Source organism: Ailuropoda melanoleuca, chromosome 15 (genome assembly GCF_002007445.2).
Source record: "Ailuropoda melanoleuca isolate Jingjing chromosome 15, ASM200744v2, whole genome shotgun sequence".
NCBI classification, from domain to species: domain Eukaryota; kingdom Metazoa; phylum Chordata; class Mammalia; order Carnivora; family Ursidae; genus Ailuropoda; species Ailuropoda melanoleuca.
Window position 1 is genome coordinate 84,163,083 of NC_048232.1, and position 22,713 is coordinate 84,185,795.

A 22,713-nucleotide genomic window follows, 5' to 3' on the forward strand; every position below is an offset into this window, starting at 1 on the left:
TGTTTAATGTTTGGTTTGTCCTCTGCATACACCAAGGCAGTGAGGATAGTAGAAAGACCATGGGTTTTGAAGTCAGACTTTACTTATTCTTACGTGTGGAAAAGTTTACTTTCTTTTGTTTCAGGCCCATCTCTGCCACTTGTTACCTGGCCGGCTTGGGCAAATAATTTAACCTTTCTATTTATATTCCTTATCTGCAAAGATGAGAATTCTGGAACACCTTTCTCTTCAGGTGGTTTCCCATTTGAAACAAGTTAATAAATGTATAAGTGCCTAGTACAAAGTAGTCTTCTTTCTTCTTTAGCCATTGCTAATAAAAATAAACTATAAAGTAACTCTTTGAAAATGTTGTATTTGTATATTTGAAAATGTTATATTTGTGATCAGAATGCTGAGGAATAGCTTCGTATGTCAGTTAGGAAGCCCTTGTCTCTCAGCTCCAAATGCCTCCCGTTACGCTCTGTGCTGCTGAGGCTTACACTCTGCAAACCCAGTTTCCTCCTTGGGCAGCTGACTCTCTGTCAGGCTCTGTCAGTAGTGGGTGCTTGAGGGAGACCGCAGGGGAGAGGAGAGCAAAGGGACTTGCTCCTTCCTCTTGCTCAGCGCTGTTGGCTTTGCCAGCAAGGGCCCTTCACCTGGCAGCAGCCATTGATTCCAGTCTAGATTTTCGAGTCTCTTAGAACCTGGAACAGGAGCAGCCTGATAACCCTTCCTCTTTCCTTTTAGCGTAGGGTGGGAGTGGAGGAGCCAAGGGGAGAGGTGGAAGCTCAGAGGACGGCCTGATGGAGCTGGGACTCAGCCCCCCAGGGAGGGGGGCACTGCCCCACTGGCTCTGGGTGTGTCAAGAAAGCCAGAGGTTGGAACCAAATGTTCCCAGCAGGTGAAGGGCCCTGGTGAAGAGCCACGGTTGGGCAAGGCTGGCAGGGACAGGAGGGCACGCAAAGGAGTACTACTGCCTCCCTCTCCACTCTGCAGGTTCCAGAGGGAGTTGGTCAGGCCGGTGCTCGGAGGAATCAGCTGATAAAGGAGAAGTAGGGTTGGCAGGGTCCCAGTCCCAGCATCACAGGACCTGCAAGGGTGAATGTGGAGTTGAGAGACAAATGACGACTCGGTAACTGAAACCTTTGGTGAAGTCAAATCTCAGAAAACTTATCTCCCTTCTTCAGGCTTCCAGCTTGTCTTCTTACCCTATGCTGACGATAAACGGAGGGTGCCCTTTACTGAAAAAGTCTTGGCGAACCCAGAGCAGATAGACAAGATGAAGGCTATTGTTCAGAAGCTCCGATTCAACTACAGGTGAGTAGTGGGTCCATCTCTTCTGGAACTGTCCCCTGAGGTGAGAGGATTCTTTTACCCCCAGGCTGCTGCTGAGCTTGGGGAGAAAGAGTGTTCAGGTTCTTTCTCTCCCCACATCCCACCTCCTCTCCTTCGTCTTGTTTCCATACTTCACGGCCTGCCTCCTCCATGTCTCTCTCTGCCCACTGCGTCTCGTGACAGACAGATGGGCAGGTGTTGTTTGCTTTTAAATTAGCTTTTGGATTCCCAGTAAATTGAAAATTAGAGAAAAGTTGATTCAAGAGACAAGACTCCCTGCTGTATGATGTGGGCTGTTTTCCTCAGCTGACCCCAGGCCTATGTTGCCTCAGTCGGGTTTATTTAGTAATTTTATTCATTTATTTTTTAAACGTTTCAGTGTTTTAATGGATTTATGCTATTATGATTGTTTTACTAGAAGTGACAGCTTCGAGAACCCAGTGCTGCAGCAACACTTCAGGAACCTGGAGGCACTAGCTTTGGATCTCATGGAGCCCGAGCAAGCGGTGGACCTGACCCGTAAGAAGGGCTGGGGCGAGGCTCCGTGGTTCCTCCCACGGGGGTTTTTCGTAACGATCTCACTCTGGACCAGAAAGGTGGCTGCATTTCCTAGCACCCTCTAGAGACGTCACCTCCTAGTTCCAGCCATGTCTGAGAGATTTTCTAGACCAGCATAGACCGCTTGAAGCAGATTTGGCTGGTTCTGTCGGGAGAGGAGAGGAAAGTGCCAGGCTTCTGAGACCTGCCTTTGAACGAGGCCACCTCATGAATTCATGTTGGTAAAAGTAAAAAAATAATCTAACATTTATTGAGCGCTCACTGTGTGCCGGGCACTGTTGTCCTGGGTGTTGTTGACTCATTTAATTCTCGTAACTATAAGGTAGGTGCTGCTGTTGGCCTTGTTTTCTAGAGAAGGGAGGGATGCGCCGAGGCCCAGAGTGGGGAGCAGTGGATCTGGGTTTAGAATCCAGGGAGTCGGGCACGGAGCCCTTGCTCAGTTCCACGGTGCTTCCCGTCTCTCCCAGAGACTGTGTGTTCTGCTTGAGAGGATCCATCTCGTTACCCAGCATCAGGGAGATCGGCCTGGCCTCCTTGGTTGAGCTCTGAGCTTGCTGCCAGTCCCTTTCTTTTTTTTTTTTTTTTTTAAAGATTTTATTTATTTATTCGACAGAGATAGAGACAGCCAGCGAGGAGAGGGAACACAGGCAGGGGGAGTGGGAGGAAGAAGCAGGCTCATAGCGGAGGAGCCTGATGTGGGGCTCGATCCCACAACGCTGGGATCACGCCCTGAGCTGAAGGCCGACGCCCAACCGCTGTGCCACCCAGGCGCCCCCCCAGTCCCTTTCTTGATGGTGATTCTCTTGTGTATTTCATGAAAGCACATGTGTGGTTTAGTGATGTCAGTAAATACCCAGTGGGAAACAGATGGGATTTAATGAAGGCTCTTGACAGGGGTTTGAAAAGATCCGAACAATTAGTGTGGCCTGCTTAGCTCCCCAGTTATTAATGATCTCTTACGCTAGACCAAGCAGCCCAGCACGAGAGCTGTAAGAGCCGCTGCCTCTGTGCTGCGGTGTGACTGTTAGCCGGGTCTGGCAGGAGGGCAAGGCTGGCGTGATGTGGCCCGTCCTTCTTGATGACTTCAGGCGAATTCCATAGCGTCCTCTTTGTTCCTAACCGTGGCCTCGGCCTCTTGCATCCTGGCTCCTGTTTTGTAATTTTACTGCAAGTCGTGTTTTCTCTTCCTATTTTCAAAACACTTTTGGCTGCTCTGATGTTCCCTCTAACTTCTCAGCCCCTCCTGTCTCCCTTTCTTTTGGTTATCTTGTCTGCTTCCACAGCCTCCAGGGTCCCCTCATTTATGTGACTCCTGAGCCTGTGTCCCCAGCCCTGTCCTTTCTGCTTGGCTCTGGCCAGAACCGCGGCCGCCCTGCCCGGTGGCCATCTGCTTCGGGGCCCGACTTTCCTACTGCTCAGACATCCGAAAGCTTTGACTCTTTGCCCTTTTACGTTCTTCACTCACCTCTACTCCAATGTGTCTCTGCTTCCCTCTGACACAATGATAATGGCTTTCTCGTATTAAATCACTTACTGAGACCCACGATTGTTTTGTCCATTTCTCCGTTTGGTTTTGGGATGCCATGCTGTCTTTGTTTTTCTCCTGGGCCCACAGCAACCCAGGACTCTGTTGCTGGGCCTGTTTCAGTTTTTTTCTCCTGCAAACATGGGAGCGCTCTAGGTGACCTTGGGCCCCATCTTTCTCTGTCACTTCACTTCTCCCTAGGTGGCCTCCACAGGCTATACCAGTGGTTCTGAGAGTGCTTCCCGGACCAGCAGCACTCACATCACCTGGAAACTTGTCAGAAATGCCAATTTTGAGCACTTTCTCAAGCCGACTAATTCTGAAACTCAGGTTGGGACCCAGCTGTCTGTCTTACAACAACCCTTCCTACCATTAGCATACTGGTTCTCAACTTTGGCTGTACAACAGAATCGTCTGGGGGGACTTAAAAAAAAAAAAACAACAACCTGGCTGTTTAGGCCTCACCCGCAGACCAATTAAATCAGAATCTCTGGGCGAAGGGTTGGGACATCAGTATTTTTCAAAAGTCCGAGCTGGTTCCTAGGTTGAGAATCAGAGTTCTCTCAGACACTCGTGTAGTCTGGAACATGGGGCTTCTGACTGGGCCGGGGCCCGGTTTGGCTGTGACATTGTGCCAGGAGCTCCCCTCAGTACTTTGCAAATGTGGCCACATGAGGAGATGGTGAGACTCGTCTCCTCATGCCTGCCCTTGATGTGACACAGCTCATGTCACAGGCTCTACAAACTAAATCCTGGTAAAGTAACAAAAATACTCTTTCCCCCAGAGGTAGCTTTTTCCTATCGTATCGGTCTTGGGGAATGCTCCTGCCCTCCCGTCAGCCACCACCTCCCCGCGGCTGCCCCACCTCACATTCCGTCTATATGTCCGTCAGTTCTGCCGCTTCTTGGGTTTATGAGCCCTTCTCCCCGCCTTCAGTTCATACTCCACACACAGCTCCAGGGGATCTTTCTAAAATGCAGGTGGGATCGTGTGTGTCCCTCCCCCGCCCCCCAAGCTCATAGTGCTTCAGAGTTTCCCCACTGTTCTCAGGATAATGTCTAAGTCCCGGGTGGGTGTTCAAGGCTTCCATGACCTCGCCATGACTGCCTTTCCCAGCCTCCTTGCTGGCCCTACCCTGCTGACCTTTTACCGTCAAGCTGTATGTCACCTGCCCTTTCTTACCCGTGTGCCTTTTCCTGCTTGGAATAGTATCTGCCTGAGGAAGAACGCCCAGCTTTCCAGACCCGGCTGCAGAAAGTATTTCCTGACCCCTCCCGTGGTCCAGTGTGCCTTGTTCAGTCCCTTCCTTCATGCCCTTGCCACCTACTGCATTTATCTTTTCACCACCTCCTTGCCCTGATGAGACTGTAAGCCCACTGGGGGCATGGACTCTTGTTTGACACCCCAGAATCTAGCCCAGTTCGTAACTATGTCACTCCCAGCTCTTTGGCCTTGGGCAGGTCATTTAACCTCTTGGCTTCCCTCTGTAAAGCAGGGAGACCAATTTACCTACCCTCTAGAGGATTAAGTTAAAAAATAAGTTTAGAGCATTTAGAAGGGTGCCTGGCTGTAGTGAGTACTCATTAAATGCGATTGTTAGAAGGTACTTGATCAGTATTAGAGAGGCTTCCTTGAATGCATTCATGGCCAGGTCAGTTGCCTCCTGGATCCTCCCCTGACTTCCCCCAACCCCAGCAGTTAGGTGCTTTCTCCTCTGGTCCCTGTAGACTTGGAACTGGACAGGAAGCCAGGGCTCCTGACTCACCGGGCCACTCTTCTTGTGTTTTGATTTTCTAGTGCCTAAAATTGAAGCAATAGATAGAAGACTGGGCTCCCTGGTGAATGAGTTTAAGGAGCTTGTCTACCCACCAGATTACAATCCTGAAGGAAAAGTTCCCAAGCGGAAACAAGGTGAGGAGCTGGGTTATTTTTTAAAGTTGCCTTTATGGTCCTATCACAGAGGATCATGTCCCTTCAGAAATTTCTCTACAAATCTACGTATTTCAGTACAAATGGACTAGTATTCACGTTGTTTTCTAGTTTATTTTGTTACTTAGCTACATATGTTGGAGAGTTATGTCCATACAAAGCTACCATATTTAAAAAACAAGGCTCCAGAGTACTTCAGTGGGTAGATGTACACAGTTTATTCAACCAGACCTTTCTTGATGCATATGCTGCAGTGAATGTGAACCACTGTTGCGTTCTTGTGCGAGCAGATCCACTGTTTATCTAGGATAAATTTCTGGCAGTGGTATTGCTGGGTCAAGGTGTCGACATTTAAAATTCTGATCAGGGGGCGCCTGGGTGGCACAGCGGTTAAGCGTCTGCCTTCGGCTCAGGGCGTGATCCCGGCGTTATGGGATCGAGCCCCACATCAGGCTCCTCCGCTATGAGCCTGCTTCTTCCTCTCCCACTCTCCCTGCTTGTGTTCCCTCTCTCGCTGGCTGTCTCTATCTCTGTCAAATAAATAAATAAAATCTTTAAAAAAAAATAAAATAAAATTCTGATCAGAATTGCCAGTTGGCTTCTGAAAAAGCGATACAATTTATGCCCTATTCAAGAAAGGCTGGGTGTATTTCCTTACATTCTCACCAGCACTGGACTTGATATACTATTTCTTTTTTTCACAAAGAATAATAGAAAACTATATCCTATGTTTATTTGCAATTCTCCAGTTATGAATGAGATGTAGTTTTGTTTTGTTTTGTTTTTTAATTTTAATTTTTAATTTTTTTTTTATTTTAAGTAAGCTCCATGCCCATTGTGGAGCTCAGTGTGGGGCTTGAACTCATGACCCTGAGATCAAGACCTGTGCTAAGATCAAGATTCGGACACTTAACTGACTAAGCCACCCAGGTGTCCCAAATGAGATGTAGTTTTGTTTTTTGGCTTTTGGGTTTTTTTTAAGATTTTATTTATTTATTTGAGATATAATGAGAAAGCATGAGTGGGGGGGCGTGCAAAGTTAGAGGGAGAAGCAGGATCCCCCCACTGAGCAGGGAGCCTAAGGTTGGGCTTGATCCCAGGACCCTGAGATTACGACCTGAGCCAAAGGCAGACACTTAGCCGACTGAGCCACCCAGGCGCCCCAAGATGTAGTTTTATTGAAGTTTTTTTTTTTTTTCTGTGAACTTCTAGAAAAAATAACCATTTTTTTCTATTGGACTATCCTTTTTCTTACTGCTAGACCCAAAGTACTCTTACCGTGATTCTCCCCTTTTCCAGGACAGCATGTTGTGAGTTCCTCAGCATGTGGGAATAGTTCTGGCTTAGGTTGTAATCTTTTTGGCTATTTTTGGTCTAGCAAAGCCAAATGTGGGCTTTGCTTGCCTAGCAGCCCTACAAGGAAGCAGAGCTGTGAGAGCCTAGGTGGGTGGCCATGGAGCTTTCTCTCTTTTGCATCAGAAGTGACTCCTGTAGAGCCCTGTGTGAGCTGCTGTCATAGCTCTTCACACTGTGCACACCTCGGTGGCTTACTTGTTTATTCCCCTCCGTCTGCACTTTCACGTCACCTAGTCTGGTGCTTTAGTACTTTACACAGTGCTCCGTAAGTGCTTTTTGAATGAAGGAAGGAAGGAATGACTTACCCAAGTGAGCACCAATTTTGGGTAAATGTGGCACTTACACTCCTTTGAACTCCCTTCTTGGTGTGGTACAGTTTTGACTTTATGCTTAAATGAAGCTGTCTTATCCAAACACCCTCCAGGGGCGACTTGGTGGTACAGTTGGTTAACGTCCAACTCTTGGTTTCGACTCAGGTCCTGATGTCAGGGTCGTGGGATCGAGCCCCATGTCGGGTTCAGCACAGAGTCTGCTTAGGACTCACTGTCCCTTTCCCTCTGCCCCTCCCTGCCGTGTGCGGTCTCTCTCCCTCTCAAATAGATAAGTAAATCTTAAAAAAATCAAAACCCACCCTCCCATGGTGTTCTAGGTGAGTCCCACAGCCTTGTGGAAAACGGTTAACTGCAACCCAGATCATAGGAGGGCCCCTGTGCAAGGTAGCTAGGATGCCACTGGTTGCATTTCCAACACTCCCTCCTGACCTTTCCCCCAGGTGATGAAGGTTCTGGAAGCAAAAGGCCCAAGATGGAGTTATCTGCAGAGGATCTGAGGGCCCACGTGAGCAAGGGCACGCTGGGGAAGCTCACTGTGCCCATGCTGAAGGAAGCCTGCAGGGTGTATGGGCTGAGGGGCGGGTTAAAGAAGCAGGAACTGCTGGACGTGCTCACTAAGCACTTCCAGAACTGACCTGCTGGCCAGCCCCCCTTCTGCACTCTAGCCAGGCTGCCTGATTTTGTTCTCATCAAGTTAAAACATGTTTCTCCTGAGCTAGGAAGAGTCTGCTTGATACAAGCCAAGGACTTTATGTTTATGAGATGCTCTGTTGCTATGGAGACAGCATAGCCCTCCCGCTTTGCTGTGCTTTATTGTCTGAATAAAGAGCCCTAACTTTATACTATATACTGTTCTTTAGTGTGAAACAGAAATATGTGTCTGCCTCACATCCAAAGGTCACTTGCCATTGGCTATTAGCTTAATTTTCTCTCCCATTAGGAACACATCATCATGAAAATGGAAACAAATATCAGTGAAGGGAGGGGAGAATGTGACAATTAAGGACAGGTGGGCATACTTCAGGAATGACAAGCCCTGGCAATGTTCACCCATCCTTTGGCTTTCCATCTGTTTTCCCTTTCATTGCATCTTAATTTAGACCTAAAGATCAGATTTCCAGAAGCAATAAGAATGTAAACATTTCTAATCCTAGTACCATTTGCTTCATCAGCAAATAGCCCCCTTCATGCTGCATTCATTTTAATGTGACATTCAGATATATGAAGCTACGTACATTTTCTGTTGCCCTCAGAATTTGGGTTCTAGTATAAGTGAAAGGAGTTATTCCTCCTATTTTTCAGGAGAGCTGTAGTAAGGTGAGGAGAGGTCCTAGTATTTGGAAAGGGGGATGAGGAGCAGGGTAGGGTCTTTTTCTCTTTGTGTCCCCTGTCCCTCTCCCTGCAACGCCATCCCTCGTCTATGCTCCCTGTCCCTCTCCTGCTCTTTCTGCTGATACTGCTTTTGAAGAATTAGCCTGAGAGAAGGAAGGAAAGCATCTGGAAGGGTTTGTAACTTCCAAGGATAGCTTGAGATTCAGAGTTTATAGGTCCTGTGTCTTTCAGGACCAGAATGAGCATCTCATGAGTTACAGGAGGCCTTAAGTTACTCTTGTAAGAGATTTTCAGTTTTGGATTCTTTGTTCTCTGAGCACTATGCTTTTTGTTTTGTTTTTACTTGGAAAGCAGATGTTATGTTCTTGTTTGGCTTTCTTTCCTTATCGGGGGAAAGGGAAGTTAATTCTCCAGTTAGAAGAGATGCTTTTGAGGACACAGCAAGATAATGCAGAACCATTTAATATAGTAAGTGCTTGTTCTTGTTGAGAAATTAGACCATCCCTTTTAAATGCGGCATGCTTGGAAACCCCAGGTTCTAGAGGACGTTACTAACACTACAAAGATAGACTAGAATCCAGGCTAGTCATGAGTAGGAGAGTAAGAATGAGTATCATTGCTGGGCCTTTGTTTTAAACGCTGGATTTCCTGGCTCATGAGGAGGAGCCTAGAGTGAGTTCCAGGCTTTTCTGTGCACTCCTGAGGGACCTTACCCGAGTCCAGGCTCCTTTCCCTTAGTTCTATTTACAAAGTGGAGAGAATGAAAGAGCTCAAGGTAGTGTGATGTCAGAAAAATAACCATGTGAGGTCTGTGATACACATTGGTGGTATGATCTCTCTCCGTAAATTAACGACGCTTGCTTTCTCTGCTGTTGGTCCTCCAGGAGAAGAAACATAACCAAACGTGATTTGGTTGGGCTTTTGTAAGCTCCTAAATCAGATTTAGTAAATGTGCATCTTTCCTCCCCACATACGTACAAGTGAGTGTGGGCAATTTACCTGGCATTTTCGAGCCACAGTTTCCTCATATTTATAATAAGAATGATAATGTGGAATGGTGAAAATGAGAAAACACATTCACACGCTGCTTAGTAGGTCTAGCTCTGAGCCGACTAACCCCTCTGGCTGCAAACACACTTCAGTCCGCCAGGGGGTGGTGATGTCCTGGGTGGTGGTGCGGGGGTGGGGGGGTGGCAATGGAGAAACGCCGCGCATGCGCACCGCCGGTGGGAAGGGTGGGGTCAGCGCACCAGCCTGGGCAGGTGGTGCTGCGGTGGGCAGCAGCTGGAGAGCACCGCAGCAAGCAAACGCTTGCGCGTATGCGTTTGTACCTCCAGGTCAGATGCAGAGGGAACATCTTCTGATACGTCTTGTTTTAATTTCTTATTAAAATATTAGAAGAAAAGCAAGCAGGACCACGAACTCTGGGAGAGATTAGTCATCTACTTCCGCTCCCTCCCCCTCATCCAGAAATTCCAACCTCAAATCCATACGGAGGGGAAACAGACACCTGCTATACTCAGAGGACTATCCAGTCTTTCTAGTTTGTCCCTGAATGTGTAATAATCCTTACTGTAACCGACTGCTTCACGTATGAAAGCCAGTCCCACCTGGGATTTACTTCTGGCCACTCTGAAGCAGCCGGGAGCGTTTCCCTTGTGGGCCCTGCCAGCACCTCTGGTGTTCTGCGTGACCCTACGGTTTTGACATGGCCGTATTTATTGCTGTGTTGACCCCCTCAGTGTCACCAACCCCCACAACCTCAGTGATCTGTTGCTATGTAACAAATCAGCTCAAAACTTGGCTTAAAAACAATAACACTTACTGTCTCTTGCCATTTCTGTGTGTAAGGAACTGGGACGCGGATAGGCTGGCTTGAAGTTAATCATGAGGTTGCATGCAAGATGTTGGTCAGGCCTGCAGTCCTCCGAAAGATTGACTGAGGCTGGAGGATCCACTTACAAGAAGGCTGATTAATCTGGTTTTTAATTTTCTGTATTTTGTTTTGACATCTGGGGTGGGGGGTGCTTATAAGCCTGGGGAGAAACTGCCCCTCCCAGGGCTACCTAGTTCGTGAACATAGTTAACAGTGTATTTGCTGGCATGTCTCTCATGTAAGCCAAACACCTTACCAACATTGCCCCTGCCCTAAGTCATCCCAGGGCCAGCTGCCAGGCAACTCGAAACCACTCTTACAGCCCAAAGCCCACTGGAATTGTTCAGACTAGTGAATCCTGAGCTGTTTTATTTTGCCCTGCCTTGCCTTTGCCAGAAACCCCAGTAAAGACCGTGGCCTAAGTTTTCCCCTTGCTCTTGCTTCTACCACCTGACCAAATCTTGGGTGCTTCTCTTGTGGCCCTGTGTAGTGTGGCATGCCTCCTTCTCTTGGCAAATCTAAGTAATAAATTCTTCCAATGGCATCGACCTCTCCTCTCCTTAATTTGTAGTCACCTCTGTAAATTAAGATCCTGTGAGTACAGATGAGACAGGCTCATTGCCGTGGCTGGCAGTTAATGCTAGCTATTGGCTAGAAGCCTTCAGACCTCTTTACAGGTTGCTTAAAGGACTTCACAACACGGCTATGACTTCCCTCATAGCCAGTAATCCAAAGACATGAAGGCAGAAGCTGTAATGTCTTTTATGGAGCCTTAGAAGTCACACATCATTCCGCCATGTTGGTCATCAGTCCAGCTCTGAGTTGGTGTGGGCTCAGACTGCACAAGGGCGTGAATTCCAGGACGTGAGCATCACTGGCGGCCGTCTTGGAGCTGGCTGCCATAGGACATCATGGAAAATATTCACTTGATACTTTTTCTTCCTTCAGAAGAGGACAAGCAGTTATATCCACCTACCCGACCCCCACCGTAAGCAGATATGTCTGCTAAAATTAGAGGCACATACCTGATTTCTCAAAATGTAACTTAGCTGACGTTGAGAGGGACTCGGGGATAACTGTCTAAAACAAGCTCCCCTTCCTTCCCTATCACAGTTTGGGATTAAAGATAATGGAAATGCATTATTTAGTACTTAACAGACTACAAATGACCTTTAGCAAGGTCATTATTATAAATGTAAAAAATATTCCTTAATCGTGGGGCCTCTCAGGAAACTTATTCTAAAACAGAAGTTCCTAACCAGTGTGTTTGGGGTCAGAGGACCCTTTCAGACATGATGAAAGCCACTGGATTCTCTCCAAAATGTTTATATGCAAAATTCTGCAACCATCTTCATGGATGGCTGGATGGAAATTACTTGATGTCCCTGCTTGCATGTCTAGGCTTTAGGAATTATTCACTCTCCACTTTTGGAGCATCCATGTTAGGGCACTGCCGCAGGTGCTAGGGCATCACCCAAGTTCCTGCTCTCTCATGAGGGCGATAATCAGAAAACCACCTCAGAGACTAGTTAAGGACAAGTTAAAAATTGATGTCACAGCACTGGGGGCAAGAGGAGAGATGAGGTAGTTTGTACCTCAGGCCCTACAGAAGTGATACTTGAATCAAGGCTGGCATGAGAAAGCCATCAGTACAGTAAAGGAACACCAAATATGAGAAGAAAGTAGGTTTGGAGTGTTGGAGAAACCAAATGTGAAACACTAAGCAAAGACAGAACATGGTGGAGAGGCAGACACAGGACAGGCAGTGGAGGCCACTAGGACCAGGGGAGAAGACCCAGTTTTTTTCAGAGGATCGTAGATGAACACCCTGCCCTATGAAGGCTTATGATGTGGCCATGGCAACTGGGCTAACACTCCAGAGTAAACTGGGTGTGAGGGGTGAAGATCCCAGGAGTCCCTGCCCCACCCCACTTCTTAGGGCTCTAGTGGAGATGGCCCGGTTTCCACCTAGGTGGAGATCAGTCTTCTTGAACTTTCAGCATCCCCCAAATTATTTCCGTCTTTTAAGGTATGATTATAAATGTATATACACAACAAAAGACAGTAAGCACCTCAAACTCCACCATCCACAAATCTAAAACTGCTTAGGGTGGGGTGGGGCTATATAAACACTGGAATGAGCTGGGAGAAATGACTAGCCCAGTAGGCACAGAACAGGCCTCAGCAGGACAGGGTGGTTTCCAAGTTTCCTCATATGGTCCCAAGCTGACCTAAAGGACACTAAATAAAATCCTCACTCTTCTGACCATTATGGTATCCAGTTATCTATACTTCGGAAGAGAACTTCTCTTGCTGAGGTACACGGATCTCATGGTGCTTAGCCTAAGATAATGGGTAGAAGAGGCAGGTGAGGTGGCAATGGCTTCAGTCATCACCTACCCCCCCCACCTCTCTAGCATCTGCCAAAGGCTACTAGGAGCCCTAGTTCTGCAACAGTTCTCAACCAGGGGTGACTGCCACCAGGGAACATCTGGCAACGTCTTAGGGGTGGGAGATTGCTACTGACATCTGGTGGGTAAAGGCCAGAGATGCTGCTGAACATTCAGCAGCGGAGGGGCAGCCCCCTACTGTAAAGAATTATCCAGCCCCAAAACATCAGCAGTGCTGTGGGTGAGAAACCCTTTCTAGCATGAGAGCAACACCTCAACGATCATGTCTGTACAAGATACTCTGAGCAATAGAAATCACCTGAGGTAGTGGCTTTTCCACACATTCTTGGTAAAAAGCTTGAGAAGCTATAACCATTCTAATAATGCTAAGCAGTTCCTCGTTCAGGTATTAGCTGGCTACATACCAAGACTCACACTTTCTTTAAATCGGAATATGAATATATTTCTTTATTAGGATGCTCACAAGAATGACACACTAGCACTGTCCTTCGATGTGATAAAGAGTACATACATCTGACCCACATCGTGGCAGGAAACGGGAGTCAGGGCTCTCAGAGCTGGTACTAAGTGTCCACTGAAGACATCTCCATTCACCAGAGAGGATGTTTCCTTGATGCCAACATCTCTGCTGTAGCTTCCAGTCAGGTCTCTGTGACTTGCCCAGACTTCCTCATTCCGGCATCAGCTGACCCTTTTTTTCCCTAGCCACTCTGGATTCCTTCAAGACCTAGGTCAGCTGCCTCATGTCTGACTGGTCCAGGCAGCCTCTGGAATTCTGCAGCACATCTCTTTGGTATGCTGCTGCCCCGCCACCCTCAGGGGCATGGTTGGGAGTTGGGGGAGAGGGGGAATAATATCACATGACCAAAGCAGACAGCAGTGGTATCGGCAAATGACACTTGGACATACATCTAACGACCTCACAGAATACATGCTTTCTCCCCAAATGATACATAACCCCCTAGCGGGCAAACACGTATGGAATGATTCTGTTCTCCAGGCACAAGGGATACAAAGTGAATGGCGTTTACATCCATCATGTCCTACATACAGCAGGAAGTTAGCGCCTGAATGTTGGAACCAGATCTCTAGCCTGGCTCTTCCCTGCCTTTGAATGGTGTCACCACTCTGTTTCCGCCCGTTTTCGGCATTAGTTCATTTTTCAAAAGAGAGGATAGGACGGCAGAGAGAGTAGAATGGGAGATTGGGGTGGGGGATTAATATATGGATAACATCCTATAAAACAAAATAAAAATAATACAAAAATGCAAAACCCAGATTTAGTACTAGAATATAACGAGAAGGAGCTGGAGAAACTACATGTGAACACAGACAATATGATACACAAACCCAGGGGGAGGATTCAGTGAGGAGTGGGGCAGAGGCCACTGGTTTAGACTAAGAGCCTTTCAATGGACTGCTGAATGGACTGGATCTGCTGCTTCAGCTGTGAGCCTTCTTTGATGGTGACAGAACAGGCGATGACAGGTCTGGAGACCCCGCAGGCCCGCCCCAGGGCCTGCTTCGAGCGCACAAACACATAGGGCACATTCTTATCCTCACATAGCAGTGGAAGGTGCAGGATGATTTCCAGGGGCTCAGCATCTGCAGCCATCACGATGAACTCAGAGATGCCTCTGTTGAGGGTTTTGGTGGCTGAGGAGAGAAGGACAGGGGGGGGGGGGGGGGGGGGGGGGGGGGGGGGGGGGTTGGGCATGGAAGCTACAACAAAGCAATTTCCAAGGAAAAGAAACACAAGTTCGAGAGAACTGGGCAAAAATCCCAAGGCACAAGCAATTCTCTGTGTCCCATAGTGGCCCTGGGAAGTGATAAGGGATTTAAGCGTCAATTAGCCATCCTCCATGCCTTTCTCAAACCCTACATCAAACCCATCAGTTCTGTGAAAACACATCCTGAAACAGACCACTTCTTTCCTCTCCTCGACCATCACACTTGTCCAAGTCACCACCATCCCCCGCCTGGTTGACAGGAACAGACTGCACACAAGCTCTGCCAGCACGAGGCTTTGCGGTAGATCGCTTCTCAAACTCTGTGATCAAGGAAGGATCCAGGTTTTACCATCCCAATTTGTCATAAGCAATATTTCTGGAAAGCTCACACCGTATGCAACTTACCAAGCAAAATCAGCACCCCACAGCATTGTTTAACCACTCCTGACTGCTCATCTCTGTGGCCCAGTGCTAGTGCACAGACATACTCTGTTAATGCAGAAGTACTGACGAGAGCAGACTATGGAGCCACAATGCCCAAGTTCAAATCTTGACTCTCATTCTCAGCAGAAGGCAAATGCTGCAAAATGTTAACAACCAGTAGATCGGAAATAATTCTTAGTCCATGAACCTTTAGCACCTACTGCCAAAATGCTGCTCTTAAAGTCCTTCCACCGGTTCCAATCAAGAGTATTCAGCCCTCTTTCCGAACTGGAAATCTAAGCCAGAGACAGTGCCTTTATCATTCTACCTGAAGCACTCTCTGGCTGCCTTACCTTCATTGGCTCCTTTCCGAAGCTGCTTGTAGTTACATGACTGCTGAACAAGGTCCAGTAGTTTCTTGGTGAGGTGGGCGTCTGCGAGGGGGTAGGCCTTCGGATTCACATCAGCCTCAGTCTATGGGGTGGGAAGTGGGGGGAATCATTAAAGCATCAAACTGAATCAGAAATTGTTCCAGACAATTCACGAAACACTTCAATTAACAACTGAGAGAGACAATGATCAGCTTAAAAAATTTTTTAGCAATTACCCAGTCCAATGATGTACACTAAAGCTTATTTACTTTTATTTGCCTCTCTTTTGCTTGGTAATATTATAGCAAATGGATTACAAATGGGTTCTCATGGTTCAGTATCCACTTGAGTCATACAAATTTACTGAATCAAAATCAAGGTATAATTTATAGAAATGTAGCACAAAGTTTTCTCTCTCTATTCCCCATTCAGTATTCAAATCTTCCTCTGTCCTCACTAAAAATCCTGGTTTCCAAAACGTAATTTTCTCATTTACCTGACCTGTTAGTACATAAAAAATGGCTGGTACCAACAAAATGGTTGGTACCTCTAGCAAGAAGGTAGAACTTTCTTTTTGTTCCTAGAATATACCTGACTAGGGCCATCTAGTCAGAGTACTATATTCAAGTTATTCAAATCATTTTTTTTTCCTGTGGTTATCAATTTGATATACAATTTGGGTTCCTTTGTATTCAGCTTGCTTAAAAAAATTAAGATTTTACTTTTCAAATATATAAAACATCTACATGTTTTCAAAGTAAAAGCTATTTTAGTGAGCTGAAAGTGTTTTGAAAACTGGTAAACAGTAAAGCATTCATTCCCACCTTTCCTACACAGACTGTATCACTAGGTAACAAATCGATGACAACTTTCTCTTGTATCATTATTCCACCTAATAAAGAAGGAATGATTCAATCAAATCCCACCATCCTGCAACCCATGTTCATTAGGTAATTAATCCAGACATACATTAATAGCTCCAGACACTGATTAACAGCTACCAACATCACAAGATGCCATGTGATCATCACCCCTCTTGAAGAACAAAATATCTGTGTCCAAGTAGTCGTGGGGGTTAAAAAAAAAAAAAGGAAAAAAAAATCTGATCAAGCCTTTGATTCTAATATTAGGTATTTAATATTACAGAATTATTAAATTTTGGGTAATTATGATGGCATTGCAGTTGCTAAAAACCCTTATTTTACACATATTTTAATACCTATGAATAAAATGCTACGTCATTGGCTTTGCTTCAAAATAACCCATGTAGGGAACGAACTGGACGGGGGCTGCTTATACCATTCTTTCCTCCTCATCCCTACCTCTCGAGTTCAACCATTTTCATTAATTTCTCATTTGTTTTCCCTATGATCCTTTTTACAACTATATATATTTGTATATAATATTCGGGTGCACCCCACGTTATGATCGTGAGCAATGAGCGGTTCGCCGCGGCGGTTGAGTCCAACCCTGGTTTTGGAGGCTGGACCGCGGCATCCGGCACGCGGCACCGCAGCTCTAAGTGGTGACCCGTGGGTGACAGCCCGGTGGGAACACTCACCATTGCGTCTGTTTCGGTGGTCTCCTGCCTGATACCGCAAGGACACAGAAATGACCCACCCGCAGAGAAGCAGGAAGTGACGCAGGGGTGATGTAAGCGGAAGTGACATCAAGAGGGAGATTGCACCAAAACTCCCGGGCCCTAAAATACGGCAGTGGTCCCAGGATGAAGTATTAAGTGAGGGCTAGAGTTCCCTGAATAAGTAGGGGAAAGGTCTCCTCATTATTGGTCCGCTGTTCTGCATACATTCTAGAATCAGCTTTTCAAGGCCCACAAAAATCTGCTGGGACAATCTGATTTGTAGATTTGATATAATCCCAACTGCGGTAAAAGACTTAGCATGCAGAATCTATCCATCACTTAAATATATATACTACTTCAGTACTTTTCAATAAGGCTTTACAATTTTCCCAAAAGGCTTAATACCTTTTAAATTTACTCCTAGAAATTTCAGGCTAAGAAAATTCACTTTATTAAGAAAAAAATTCACTTTATTTTCTACTGTATTAAGAATTTCTCTAAAACTAATGATGTACTATCAGTTGGCTAATTGAATTTAAATAAAAAATGAAAAAAGAATTTCTTCCTTAAACAAATTGGTGTTGAATTCTGTCAGATTTTTTTGGTGCTGACTCAGATGAAAAATACTTTTTCCGTTTTTTTTCCGCCACAGTTTTTCTAATGTTAAGCCAATTGTGCATTCCTGAGGTAAAACCAACTTAAATAGGCTCTTATAATTTTATATCCTTTAGCTAAGAGACATAAGGTTTCTTGGGAAGGGTGATAAAAATGTTCTAAAATTCTACAACAGGGGTTGCACAACTCTGTAAATATAAGAAAAAAAACCACTGAACTACACACTTCAAACAGGTGATGAACTTTTTATAGTACATAAATTATCTCAATAAAGCTATTTTCAAAACTATTTTCGAAACTACAGGATTTTTTTCATGAAAAAAAATTTAACTTTGCTTCTTTACTCTTCAGTTTTATTATTTTTAAGATTTTATTTATTTATTTGACAGAGAAAGACCACAAGCAGGGGGAGCAGCAGGCAGAGGGACAGGGAGAAGCAGGCTCCCCATTGAGCAGGGAGCCTGGAATGGGACTCGATTCCAGGACCCTGGGATCCTGACCTGAGCCAAAGGCAGGTGCTTAACCGTCTGTGCCACCCAGGTGCCCCTTCAGTTTTATTTCTACTTAAATTGGTTTTGATACATTACATTTTTTTCAGGCATTTATTCATTTCATCTCAGTTTTGGTATTTATAGCTATCAACTGTTCATAATATCCTTTTTAATATCTGCAGACTATGTCTCCTGCATGTTTGCTACCCCTTACTTCTACCTCTTTTGCTTATTTTCTTGATTAATCTCACTGGAGGGGACTTTTCAAAGAAAATTTTGACTGTCTTCCCTATAACAGTCGGATCTATTTGCTTTTTCAATAATTTCTTTTGTCCTTTTATTCTTTCCCTACCTTTTATAGTTCCTTTCCTTCCAACATAAACATTTTCAGTTCCAGGTAATACTCTAGCTGCTTCCTACATGCTCTGGTGTGTGGTATTCTCATTACTGATCAGTTCTGTTTTCAAATTATGACTTTATTCACTAGATTCACTACGACCACTAGATCAAGTTTATTGAAGGTGTTGTTCAAATCCTCTATTTCCATACTGATGTTCTGGCTTCACCATCAATCATTTATATACTTAAATGCTATATAATTGCATATTTGTCTATTTCTTCTTGTAATTATGTCATTTTTATTTTATTCATACCTTATTTTTTTAGCCACTGTTGATTTTCACAGATGCATTTCACCTTTTTAAAGATTTTATTTATGTACTTGAGAGAGGAAGAGAGAGAAACTGAGCAAGCACCAGCAGGGGAAGGCAGAAGGAGAAGCAGACACCCTGCCGATGCCAGAATCCCATGATCCTGACCTGAGCCAAAGGCAGACACTTAACCAACTGAGCCACCCAGGCGTCCCTGCCTTGCACCTTAAAACCTATTTCTTTATGTTTATAGAGGCTACACCACACCTTTTAACTTGGCATACATTTATTTACCAGTCTTTTTAATCTGTCTTGATTGGAGCACTTGGTCTCTTTCTATATTTACGTAAGTACTGATGTATTAGGTTCAAATCCTTTTGTGCCTTCTGTTTGTTCCAATTGATACGTTTCTTTTTCTTTCTTTCCTTCCTTTGGGTTTATTTTCACACTACTATTCCTTTTACTGGCTTGGACTTACAGATCTGTATTCTTTTGGTGGCTGCCTGAGATATTACAACCCATGTCCTTGACTTATCAAAATCTAATGTTCATCAACAATAAAGGACCCAACAACACTTTAATTCAAATCACTACTAAATATACACTTTTAAAAAAATCAGATTTTTAAAAATATTTTGTTTTTTTATTTAACAGTCAGAGAGAGAAAGCACAAGCAGAAGGAGTGGCAGGCAAAGGGACAAACAGGCTCCCCGTTGAGCAAGGAGCTGGTTGTGGGACTTGATTCCAGGACCCCTGTAATCATGACCCGAGCCAAAGGCATCTGCTTAACCAAATGAGCCACCCAGACGTCCCTTGTCAGGTATTCCCAATGCAGTCTCTGGAATTTAGGATTCTCAACTCTTAACAAAATATTAAATTCATAAAAAGGGAAGACTTCAGGAGCCGGAAAAACCATCAAAGAGGCCTCAACTTATCGTTTTAATTACAATCAACAATAAAAGGTCGGCTCATAAATAGTAACTGAAATTTGCTTAGTGTGTATTTGTTCACCTTTTAATTTTTTCGAGGGTTAGCAAAATGAGTGAAGGAATGAAACCATACTGCTAGCTAATTTTCATCCCTAGCCTAATCCGTTTGGTCTCCCTGTACACCAAAAAGCCAAAAAACACCCCGAAAAGTTTTAACAACAAACACTGCGTGCTCATTAATACCATACTAAGTATTAGGATTAGGTATTTAACATGCATTATCTCATTTAATTCTTTTAAAAAGTTTTATTATTTGAGAGAGAGTGCGCACGTCAGAGCAAGCAGGGTGGAGGCGGAGAGAGAATCCCAAGCGGACACCACGCTGAGCATGGAGCCAGACACGGTGCCGCTCCTCGAATCCTGAGATCATGACCTGGGAGAAAACCAATAGTGGGAGGCTCAAACCACTGACCCACCCAAACGCCCCTGCGTTATCTCATTTAATCATCACAACATCCTCATGCATCGTTATCCCCATTTCACAGTTGATGGAAATTTCTTCTAAGTTCAACTAGAGACCACCCTATTAACTTTTCACGGAATTGTGTAAGACGAGTTGGTTTCAAGTTCTAGGCTCAGCCACGTACTAGCTTCAAAATACGGGGTGGGGGGAACCAAAAAGGGGGAAGATGCCCAACGGGATCCAAGCTCCGTTGGAAGGATTAAACGTCACCATGGAAGTGGAAGCTCTTTGCAAACTGTTCCTTCCTTACCAAGTGCTAAACAAAACCAGCTACCAACCAACAGTTGATTAAAAATTGGGAGATCACCAACAGCTTAGAGAAGTTGCACGTGGTGCTACCAGGACCTCTGATTTGGGAGAGTACCGCCTCCCGGAAGCCTTTCGTCAACCCAGGCCGGGGTTCGGGGTCACTCTACATTTCCCACAGCCCCCAAACGCCAAAGGCTCCCATAAGTCCCTGGCACGTGTAACTCTCGGCGGGCACTAAGGCGCAGATCCATGGAAATCTGTATTTCCCTCTCCTGAACATCAACAAATAGGGAAGTGGGGAAGGGGAGGCTGATCTGAATCCTGGGTTCCACACCATCCCTTAGCAATCCCCAAAAAGGAAAATTAAAAAAAAAATGGAGCCAAGTTTTTCATCCAACTTTCTACTCTCTCCCACGTGGGTTGGTCTCTTTCTCCCACGTTGGGCCAGGGCTCCTCCACTCTCCCGACGCTTTCGGCCACGCGCACAGAGTGCTGCAAAGTACCCCCGACCACAGACAGCAGTTGGGACTCTGAGGCTTCCCGAGTTCTAACCTCGAGCGGGGCTGCTGGGGCCCCATGGCTGCCCGAGTTCTAACTCGGGGCCGGACAGCTGGGACTTCCCGGCCGGCGGAAGTCTAACCCCCAGCCGGGTTGTCTAGACAGCGTACGTTCTAAGCCCCGGCGGTCCAGGGAGTGAAACGAACCCGGAGTCTCCCGCTTCCCAGGCCGGGCGCCAAGAGCACGCACTCACCATATCTGCGATTCCGCGGTCCCGCCACCCCTCGGAGCGCAGGCGACGTCAGAGCGGGAGCGCGCGCGCCTGAGCCGGAAAGTCGCGCCGGAGAAATGGAAATGGCCGCGTGCGGCAGGAAGCGGAAGTGACGCCGTTACAAGCGGGTGGATGCGTCCTCTAAGGGCGCCCCGGAACTGCGTAGGTTCTGGGAGAGGGGCCGCAGTTTGCAATTTTTGTTTTTATTATACTACAAATCTTTGTTAGGAACAATGAATTAAACATGCATACACATACACACATCAACAGGTTTCAGTGGTGTCATCGGTTCCATTGCCTCTTTATCTTTGAGCACATTCTTGTGCTTTCAAAATCATCTTTTTGACCCTACACTGGTGACAGAACGGTATGGAGGTAATGATGGGTAATCCTAAATGCTCTCCTTCGTATTTAGATATCCTTTTTTAAAAAAAGATTTTATTTATTTGAGAGAGAGATATAATGAGAGAGAGCTCAAGCAGTGGGGAGAGGGAGAAGCAGGCTCCCTGCTTAGTGGGGCTGGATCCCAGGACCCTGGGATCATGACCTGAGCGGAAGGCAGGTGCTTAACCAACTGAGCCACCCAGGCACCCCCATATTTAGATATCCTTGTTAAAATACTGGTGGGAAATGTGGAGTCCACCAGAAATGGAATCCATTGAGTAAGGAATTCAGGAAGAAGAGGTTTGGGGGTGAGGGTTGAGTTTCCGTCAGGTTGAGTTTTGAGATGTCATAGGACACCCATTTTCTTCTGCCCAGCATACTGCTCTTTTCTCTATGCTGCTCCAAATCTCCATTATTTAAAGCTAGACTCATGCCTCGCCACCTCTAAGAACTCCTTTCTGATCCTTAGGGCCCTTACTCATTTCTCTCCAACATGATGCCAGGCACATCTTGGGACCATTTGGATCTAGCCAAAACTAGCCCATTATAGGCTAGTTCCAGTTAATTATTTTGGAAACCTAGAGGTAGAAGACACTTAGGAATCATGCAGCAATCTCTTCATTTTATAGGCCCGGAGAAGGGATGCAGGTGTGGACTGGTGGAGAGGGGCCAGCTGCTTGCCCACAGTCACAGAGTGAGGCAGTAGCTGAATCAGAACTTGGCCTTGGGATTTTGGCTACTGGCCTGGGTTACTTCCACCACATCTGGCTGCTATACCTGAGACGAGTTGTGGTATGGGGCAACAGGATGGGTTTGAACTGGCTGTAGGATGGAACATAAATTACAAAAAAATTGCTCCATCAAACTTCACCTCATGCATATCTTATACAGCTTATCAAAGAACATAATTTGTCTCCAAATTAAGAAATGCCCACAGATGGGTCCTGTGTAAGAGTAGAACCTGTAATTTGGATTCTGCTGCTCACTTTCCAGATCCTATTTATATTTCCATACTAATGGGACATATCAACCACCATTGTTGGGGAATTAAACATTCCAATTTATATTTATAGATGTGTCCTCATCATTTGCTTTTTAGATATCCTTTATAACAATTTCCAGTTGTTATTTGGCCTACCTGGCATCTAGGACCGTCATATCCCAGGTCTCCTCAGTAAAGAACGATGGGAACTTGATGTTTTTATTACTATGTTTTATTACTATGAGTAAGGAGACAGCACATCTCACTTAATTCTTAATTCTTTTTCCCGACTATATAATAAATCAATTTCCAAATTCTCTTAAAGCTAGGTCACCTTTTTGTATTTTGTTGTATCCCTTGCTAGTAAGTTAATAAATGTTG

At 45.6% G+C, this 22,713-nt stretch overlaps 2 protein-coding genes across 6 annotated transcripts in view; one reads left to right on the top strand and one right to left on the bottom strand.

The window, feature by feature from the left end:
• The window catches only part of XRCC6 (X-ray repair cross complementing 6), a 28,297-nt gene extending 14,336 nt beyond the window's left edge, over positions 1–13,961 (top strand). For 2 of the 4 annotated variants that reach the window (XM_019809970.2, XM_019809971.2), the window contains 4 exons: positions 1,167–1,296; positions 1,733–1,833; positions 5,196–5,309; positions 7,456–10,180. In XM_019809970.2, coding sequence (XP_019665529.1) covers positions 1,167–1,296; positions 1,733–1,833; positions 5,196–5,309; positions 7,456–7,649 — 539 coding nt within the window. In that variant the 3' untranslated portion in view covers positions 7,650–10,180. The other 2 variants (XM_034643602.1, XM_034643603.1) reach the window with 2 other exon arrangements.
• On the bottom strand, positions 13,051–21,092 carry SNU13 (small nuclear ribonucleoprotein 13). 2 transcript variants are annotated; one of them, XM_002929277.4, is made up of 3 exons: positions 20,949–21,092; positions 15,141–15,261; positions 13,051–14,290 (listed from the first exon to the last, which is right to left on the bottom strand). In XM_002929277.4, the coding sequence occupies exons 1-3, from the start codon at positions 20,949–20,951 to the stop codon at positions 14,028–14,030; spliced, it is 387 nt and encodes a 128-aa protein (XP_002929323.1). In that variant the 5' UTR covers positions 20,952–21,092; the 3' UTR covers positions 13,051–14,027. The 2 variants fall into 2 exon arrangements, with proteins under 2 accessions (XP_002929323.1, XP_002929324.1); XM_002929278.4 differs by lacking the exon at positions 20,949–21,092 and adding an exon at positions 16,720–16,871.
• Between the last annotated feature and the right edge of the window lie 1,621 nt (positions 21,093–22,713).

Excerpts from the sequence above, each read along its gene's own strand:
- SNU13 (XM_002929277.4), bottom strand. Across the intron at positions 14,291-15,140 it reads TCGGAAAGGAGCCAATGAAG|CCACCAAAACCCTCAACAGA; the intron begins GTAAGGCAGCCA and ends TTCTCTCCTCAG.